This window comes from Mytilus galloprovincialis, chromosome 6, assembly GCF_965363235.1.
Source record: "Mytilus galloprovincialis chromosome 6, xbMytGall1.hap1.1, whole genome shotgun sequence".
In the NCBI taxonomy this organism is placed as follows: Eukaryota; Metazoa; Mollusca; class Bivalvia; order Mytilida; family Mytilidae; genus Mytilus; species Mytilus galloprovincialis.
Window position 1 is genome coordinate 94,273,851 of NC_134843.1, and position 8,929 is coordinate 94,282,779.

At 30.8% G+C, this 8,929-nt stretch overlaps 1 protein-coding gene across 1 annotated transcript; it reads left to right on the forward strand.

The window, feature by feature from the left end:
* The first annotated feature begins 1,794 nt into the window (after positions 1-1,794).
* Positions 1,795-8,929, forward strand: LOC143078423 (GLIPR1-like protein 1). Its single transcript, XM_076253294.1, has 7 exons — positions 1,795-1,923; positions 3,790-3,919; positions 4,813-4,882; positions 5,367-5,403; positions 6,166-6,281; positions 7,918-8,072; positions 8,846-8,929. The coding sequence occupies exons 1-6, from the start codon at positions 1,912-1,914 to the stop codon at positions 8,066-8,068; spliced, it is 516 nt and encodes a 171-aa protein (XP_076109409.1). The 5' UTR covers positions 1,795-1,911; the 3' UTR covers positions 8,069-8,072; positions 8,846-8,929.

An 8,929-nucleotide genomic window follows, 5' to 3' on the forward strand; every position in this document is an offset into this window, starting at 1 on the left:
TTTAAATTCAAAATATAAAGTTGAAAATGTTATCTTATTCCTCGCTGTAAATAATAATATGACAATTGTCATTGTGTGGAAAGCCACTTTTTTTGTATGCTGAAACATTTGATTCCATTTAGGATTATGAATGTCGTTAACAGATGATTTAAAATAACTATTGTTTTCTATGATATTTTCTTTTAAAATATAAATGTCTTTTTATAGTCCTACGAATAGTTTTTGTTTTATCAAAAATATGCACCAATCGGATGCCAAATCCCACTTTCAAATCTTCGTTTCCTTTTACCTGTTTACAACTTTCAAAATCAGCATGTCATGTCAACGAATGTTTGTCATTAATGAGACCTGTGCATATTTGATTTTTAGTTATTTATCTTAATGTTTCCAAATATTTATATAACAGATTAAACATAATGCTAGAATGTAATACATTTATATAAAGTATAAAAATGTTTTCAACTATAAGTGGAGATTTAATTTAGCAGATAATCTTAGCTCGATATTTATTTTGTTAATTATGTATATATCTGTTTGTGTTTTTATTAAACATTTATTCACCTATACATATATTAGTAATTATCATGTTACAATGTTTTCATATTTATCGTAAAACCAGTTTAATTGGACGAAAAATGAAGTTGTAAGCGCGATTTAGGTTTAGGGACCAAATAGAGACACCAGTGTTTCAAAGTCCCATGTTGAAAGAACATTTTTTTTGTGTACTGACGTATGATGTAACTGACGTATAATAAAAAAAAAACCTTCTACTTCTTTTTTTTTCAAACATATAAGAAACTATAGGTATACATATGTTATCAAGATCTGAAGATATGGGGATATAACGTTTTTAAATGGTAGAGTCATTTATAATACTTGACTAATCAATACAATCAATATCTAGATGTTAATGCATCTAATTTTTACATGATGCCTTTTATGGTCTTTAGGTTTGTCAATACGGAGAAACAATCTGTAGTGACAAAATGCTTTTATGGTACGCGTAGACTCATATTTTGGACTGCAAAACGATATTGAATCACATTCGGTATAACTATGATGTTATCAACTAATTGGTATTTGTCCCGATTTGCAGAACAATGTTTTTTTCGATTGTTTTTAGATATAGATCACCATGTGTAAAATTAGAAATTATCAAAATAAGGAGATGTAGTTTGAATGCAAATAAGACAATTATTCATCAAAATTCATTTAAAGTGAATGTGATTGATGTTTATTTCTTTAATTGTGATTAATGTGATGTAATTCCTGTCGTTTAGCAACTGTTACAAGTTACGATAGCAAACGAGGAAGATTTAGATATGTTATTGTCCTTTGGACCATTTCTTTATCTCAATCTTTTGATCTTAAATAATTTAAAAATAGAAGGTGAATTGAATTGATATATTCCAAGTTGATTTTAATTTAATCAAATATTCCTCTGAACACGCAGATTAACAGAATACAAAATTAGATAAATAAAAAAGTATGCAAATCGAAAAGTGTCATTAAAATTTTGAATGCATACTTAACTTTCAACAGAAACAAATAGAATTAGTACGATTTGGTACCATAATGACCAAACATGCGTCACAACTGACCCACAAATTTTATATAAAATCCACAGTCATTAGTATTTATCATAATTTTGGAATTTATTCTTACACCAAATGAAAATGAATCTCCAAGTGATTCTTCTGACCACTTGTGTGGCTGTTGCTTTCAGTTCACCAATAGAACTTGAGGAGAAACTACGCAAACTGTTTGCTGATGAGAAAGAATTAATAAAAAGGGTTGGGAGTATCAACACGAGGAACAGGGACTGGAAGTTTATTGACTAAAACAGAGAAGAGCACAATTCTAAAGCTTCACAGACAGGCTCGTAACGATGTTCAACCAGCAGCGTCTAACATGCAGAAAATGGTAAATATGAACATTGTTTTGCATTTGTCATTTTGCTTCTCTTACAATAGTTTTCTGTAAAAGAAAAACAAATTTCGAGTATAAATCGGATTGTCTTAAAATTGTTCGTCATAGCAGACCGCAATACCAATTCACTTTGATATAGTGTGACCTTTAAGTATAAATGGAATCCTGGAGGTCCAGAAAAGTTGAAATAAAAAAACACCAAAAAAACGTATGTCTGGGTTGAGATTTATATGGCAAAGATACGTTTTTTCTAGTGATTATTAATGTGTGCACTGGATCGTTGACTCACAAACTTAACATATAAGTACTTTGGACATTTCTTCAATTTGAAAGTTAAGCAAACCATTAATTACTTAAACAAAATTGTACATTTTCATTACTACAATATGATTATTACCACTGCTAGTTAACTAGCAGTCCCCACGATATAGTTGCCTTTATTTAAAAACAGTCACAGCATCAGTATTCATGTACCTTGACTGCAAAATTTCATTAAAGGAGGCTCGCAGGTATAAAATTTTCAGAAAAAAATTAAACATTTATTTTTCCTGATAAATTTTATTTATTACCTTTAGTAGTTGTTACTTTATCATTCCAAAAAATCAATTCGTGTTGGCTCCAGGTGACTTTTAAAATGTAGATATCAATGAAAAAGCTCCAAATTATCACCTTTTGGTGCCATGAAATATCTTTTTTAACTCATCTGTGACCTATATTTTTTATTGTTGGTTTCGAATCAGCTGTACATAAACTAAATAATTGTAAAATTTAAGCGATTTCTCTAATTTACTTCTTTTTTTCTCTCGATATTACCGCTATCTCTTCTATTATAGTTAAACAGAAAAAATGGACATTAACAAACACGTGTGCTTCTTTCGAAGGAAGATTATGAGCTTAAATGAACGGTGACCCCATTTTTTATTTCATTTTTTTTATTAAGTATAAGATAAAGTTCATTTATAGAAAAATATAACGGAATCCTATATTAAATTTAAAAAATGATTTAGACCCGCGAGCCCCCTTAATTATCATATAAATCAACTGAACAAAGGTTTCATATTTTCAGTTGCAAGTATTTTTTTTTAGTTTGATATGAAAAGTCTTTTCTCTTTTTCAAAATTGGGATCGGGTATAATACCTGATATAACAATATCCCACAAGCTATGTCGTGTGCAGAGAAAATGGTATCGATGTTTTCTCCTATGTTTAAGTGTGAATTCACATTACTATAAGACGTGTCACGGTACTTTTCTATCCCAAATTCATGTATTTGGTTTTGATGTTATATTGGTTATTCTCATCGGACTTTGTCTTAGTCCGTTGCTATGTGTGTTACAGTTGAATGTTGTGTCGTTGTTCTCCTCTTATATTTAAAGCGTTTCCCTCAGTTTGTTTCCCCGATTTTGTTTTTTGTCCATATATTTACGATTTTTGAACAGCAGTATACTACTATTGCCTTTATGTATCGATATCGGATCTATCCAAATGTTCCCATTTCGTTACGACGATATAAATAACGTTTTTTTAATGTATATTTGAACAGTCCTAAACAAAAATGTACATTAAAATCTTGCATACAAACTGAACTTTAAGATTAATCGAACACAATTAGTAGTATTCAGAAGAACTTAACACTGAAAGTTTTAAATCCGAAATGATCGAAACAAAAATGACCTCGCTTTATAATATATTACTACATCTTATTTTAGTTATAGGTGCATATTAAATTATATATACAAACAAGCCAAATACAGGTATGTTTATATTGATAACTTGATTCAAATATTATTTTTCCAATACATGTTTAACTTATATTAAAATCGGCTGTTTTACCATGATCATTTTCTCTTTTCTCTGTAGACATGGAGCAAGCAACTGGCTTCTGTAGCCCAGGCTTACGCTGATGAATGTATCTGGGATCACAACAGTGCAAGGTCATCACAGGCTAATAGTTTCAGCTACGTTGGTGAAAATCTTTACGTTACAACAAGTAAGTCATTTTATTTAAATTACATTACGGTTCTTATTCAAATATTTTACAGGAGGTTAAAAAGCATTATTGAACTGCCTGAATCCGCAACAGAAAAGCATTAATAACAAGATTTCGAAATGTGAGGTCTCTTTTAATCCTATAAAAATATATGCAACAAACAATTATAAAATATAAAAATATATATTGGACATATATATATCGTGTAAAAAAAAGTAAAATCACAAAAATACTGAACTTCAATCGGAAAGTCCCTATAAATCACATGGCAAAATGCATCAAAAACGAATGGACAACAACTGTCATATTCCTGACTTGGTACAGGTATTTTCAAATGTAGAAATGGTGCAAATTCCGATATGTAAACCAATGCAAGGTGTTATTCGATAGATTTATATCACGTTTTGAAACTGCCTGTACCAAGTCAGGAATATGTCAGTTCTTGTCCATTCGTTTTTGATGCGTTTTGTTATTTGATTTTGCCATGTGATTATGGACTTTCCGAATTGATTTTCCTCTAAGTTCAGTATTTGTGTGATTTTACTTTTTTTTTCAATAGGAAAAATCACCTTATCATGATCCATTCTCCTTGATTGACCACACTACTATACAGGTATGTGGCTTATCTGTCATATTATAAACAATGCTTTTATTTATAATTTGATATCTATCCGAAATTCAAAAACATTAATGAAATTGAACTTTTGTTAACACACGAAATATAATTTGATTGCAACACATGCTATGCGCTAAATATTTCTGCAAACAACTCAAAATATGTCTGATTCGATAAATGTACCCGAACGTGAACTATTAAAAGAGTATTAGAGAAACCCGTGCCGTGCTAGATAAAAAAGATCTACAGTTTAATACATAAATAAATTTGTTGATAGGTTCTACTGGATATTTGGACAAGAGTGTTGCATCATGGGTGAATGAAAAGAAAGTCTATGATTATGCATCTACACAGGCAAATTTCACTCACATCAATTTCACGTGAATTTAAATTCATGTGAAACTCACCTGAAATTCACATCAATTTCACCTCAAACGAGCTTATACGTGAAACTTACGTGAAAACAATTTTTGTGAGTTTCACGTGATTCTCATGTGAAACTCATGTGAATTTCACATTAAAATCACGTAAAATTTTTCATGTGAAATTCACATGAATTTTTAAAATAGAGTAATTCAAATAACATATTAATTTTCAAATTTAATTAAAATCATGAAAAATATCAAATTTTTTGGTTGTAAATTTCACGTGAAATTCATGTGAAAAATTTCACATCAGAATCATGTGAATTTCAATTCACGTGAAATTCACATGAAAATTTTCACGTGAGTTTCATGTATAAGCTCGATTGAGGTGAATCTCACGTGAATTTTTTCATGTGAATTTCACGTTAGATTGATGTGAAATTCATGTGAGCTAATTTTGCCTGTGTAATTCATGCAGTGGTGTTTGTGGACACTATACGCAGGTGAGAATCCAGTACTTAAACATCAACTGAGTTTTACTATTGTACTAAAAGGTTGGAATTTTAATAAAGACAATGTGACAACCACAAAAATGTTTTCATTAAGTTTGCTGATATATATTACCTGTTACGGGAACCTCACGATTTGCTGCTCCATTTCAGAATATGGCTAAATCTAAATTGACGGTACCGATATTTGTAGTTTGTGGACTCTGACTCGATCAATTTGTCTATTGTCTATTGGTTAGACTTTTGAAATTTGCAATTAAAGTAGGACATGAACCACATAAAACATTTTTTTCTAATTTGCAGTTCATTCTTAAATTCTATTTGATGACTGTGCTTGAGTAAAGAATTTTGTCTTGGCCTACTTCTATCACATTGTACGTCCCACATCTGCGATTACGGCATTTTTTTTTCACTTCTACTTGCTTCTGTGTACAGCTTTTTTGGTCCTGTAAGACGTTTCGTTAATTATAACTATGGTGTTTATTTCTAGAAAAGCTTTTAAAAAGTGGTCCAATCGGCCATTGATGTTTTTTTCAGGCACCGTTTACCAATAGGTTATCTATTTCGTCTCGTCTCAAATGATCAGATACATCTATTTGTCACGGAATGCATAACAAATATATTAAGTATGTTCTTAACTTCAAAATACATGTATTTAGGTTTAAGCTATATGTTTCGCGTCGTGTATCTTTTATTTCTTGCAACAATGTTTTACAGATTGAATCTATCAACTTTTTTTTAATATTTCGTCAACAGGTTGTCTGGGCTGACAGTACCAAACTGGGGTGTGCCGTAGGAAGTTGTACTTCTATGACTAATTTACCCTCTTACTTCAGGAATGTCAAATTTGTAGTATGCAACTATGGACCAGGGTGAGTTTAACATTCTTTTTATAAAACAATATCCATAGATCGATAATTAGGACCTTTTACATAACAAAGTGCTAGAATGCTATTTTCACGTGTAAAATAGCTGAAAGTGTATATGCATAAAACAACAATATCAACAAGCTCTAAAAAAAGTACTTATCTAACTAATATCAAACCTCTGACCGGAAAGGCATAAATTGATATCCGTTGCAAGGCCTGTTTTTGAAGTAACAATATAGCAATAAACGTTACTTAGTATTGACATTCATTAGCGCTGAATAAGAATGTGTACATGTCAAACGTCAAAAGTTAGTTCGACATGATACGGAATTTGATATAAGTTCTTGAAACATGTTAAAATGTCTTTAGTCACAAAGACATACCATATTTCTTTGCAACATACCTTCATAAAACTCTCTTTTTTTACTTTCAAGTTGATTGCTTTCAATGTAATTTTTGGAAATAGAAATTAAATGAAACAAATTATGCATTATCCATTATTTATATAAGTCCTGATTCATTGTATCCTTACTCTCTGACAATGTTCTGGCTGATACTGTTTCATATTGGAACTGGTATGGAAAACGATTCTTAATGCAGCAAGTTTGTAACTTAAGTAGCACTCCACAGTTAGGTGTGTAGTTTCGCATTTTGGCCCCTGTGGATTTTTCAAATATGAGAGCTAGTGTGCAATAAAATTCATTTTTGGATAGCTGAGTATTAAAATAGCCTTTGTATTGGGTTTATATGAACATCAAGATTATGTAATGTATGTAATATAGGCTGTTTTCTGTATGACAGTCCGTATTTGCATGTCCCTACCTTACATTGGTCCGGCAATTATCGCAATGTTTTTTTCCAACTTTTTATCGCACGAACTTTGTGATTGGATTTTACGAAAAAATGAGACGAAAGACACCCATTTTTTATTTGATCATTAGGAAGATTTATGAATACAGTTTCTAAAAAGGTATCACTCAAAGGCATTGAAATTCTAGTTTGATCAAAATTTTGGGGGGATATGTGACATGTCCACCCCCCTTTTTGCAATATTTTATGGTAAATAAATGCAGAATGTTGCCATGAATACACATAAAAGGAATTAATTTTCACTTTTTTAACTTTTGAAAATCAAATCTATGGAATATACTGATTACATACATATGCACATGTACAACACAAACAGTTAGGTTAATGGATTAGAAATCCAGGAATAGGAGATGATAAAACATTTTGTTGCTCATTTTTAATTTTATTTTCTAACTGTGGAGTGCTACCTTATATAATAAATAGTAAAATCACAAAAATACTGAACTCCGAGTTAAATGCAATCGTAAAGCCCCTAATCGAATGGCAAAATCAAATGGCAAACCACATCAAACGAAATGACAACAAATGCCATATTCCTTACTTGGTACAGGCATTTTCAAATGTAGAAAATAATAGATTGAACCTGGTTTTATAGCGAAAAACCTCTCACTTATATGACAGTCGCATCAAATTCCGTTATATTTACAACGATGCACAAGTTTAAACTTCTTGAAGGTATGAAGTGTTTCGAGGTATGGTAACTTATGGTTGATTTGGTCTTGAATATCCATTTTTAATTTAATATCTTCTTCTGTCGTTAATTTTGCAGTGGTAATTTCAATGGGAGGAAACCGTACGAAGAAGGCACAGCAGCCAGCAATGATAATGGATCAGAAGGAACAGCCAGCAACGACAATGGATCAGAAGGAACAGCCAGCAATGATAATGGATCAGAAGGAACAGCCAGCGGCTGCAAATAGAAAGGTAAATTGAGAATTTCGTGTCCTGGTTAGATACAATTTAAACGTTTAAATCGTACAAGCTGGCAGCTTGTTCTCACCTGAATATTTTGTTTTTATATTAACCATAGAACCAAAATGAAAAATTCCGAAATGTAATTACCATTTCACATGTAATTCAATGCAATTGTGTTCTATTCTCATGACAAAATGTTTAAATACAGTGATTTTACACTGACTGGGATAATTTAACCTGAATATTATTATTTTTGAAAATATTCAAGATAAATCGGAATCATTCGTTATCTATCGAAAACAAAATACGACACGAAATACAAAAATGTAAGATATTACACTACTGGCAGAAGTTCGTATCAAATATATACCTAGTATACAGTTTATTTTCACAAACCATGCAAAAAAAACGTTAGCGCATAAAACAAGTTATGAAAAACGACCAATAGCCATGATTAATTTCATGTCTAAAAAAGCACTAACAATAGATACAAGGAGATGTAGTATGTGTGTCATTTACTATAATTCTGTTATGACATAATCCATTATAAGAACTAGTATAGGTAGATTTCATATATTATAAAGTATTTTGATTTCTAGAAGATTTTACAAAATGTACTTGAAACAATTTTTGCTTTGCTGTTAATTCAATGAAATCAAAATCAAATGTTTATAGTTTCATGCAATTGCCCGCAAACTTTTTACTCTGGTATCTTTCGTCCCTATTTTAGTTACACCTATACGTATAGATCAGAATGTAATAACGCATCTTTTATATTGTAGAATGAGCAAGAAGTGTCCGTACAGAAATGTTGAAACCCGGCAGTTCGCATCTATGATATATCCTCTACAACCTTATAAATAAAA

Bases quoted from the DNA above. Each gene is read 5' to 3' on its own strand.
- LOC143078423 (XM_076253294.1), top strand. The intron at 3,920-4,812 runs GTAAGTCATTTT...ATTTGTTGATAG, and splicing joins AAATCTTTACGTTACAACAA to GTTCTACTGGATATTTGGAC. The intron at 5,404-6,165 runs GTGAGAATCCAG...TTTCGTCAACAG, and splicing joins TTTGTGGACACTATACGCAG to GTTGTCTGGGCTGACAGTAC.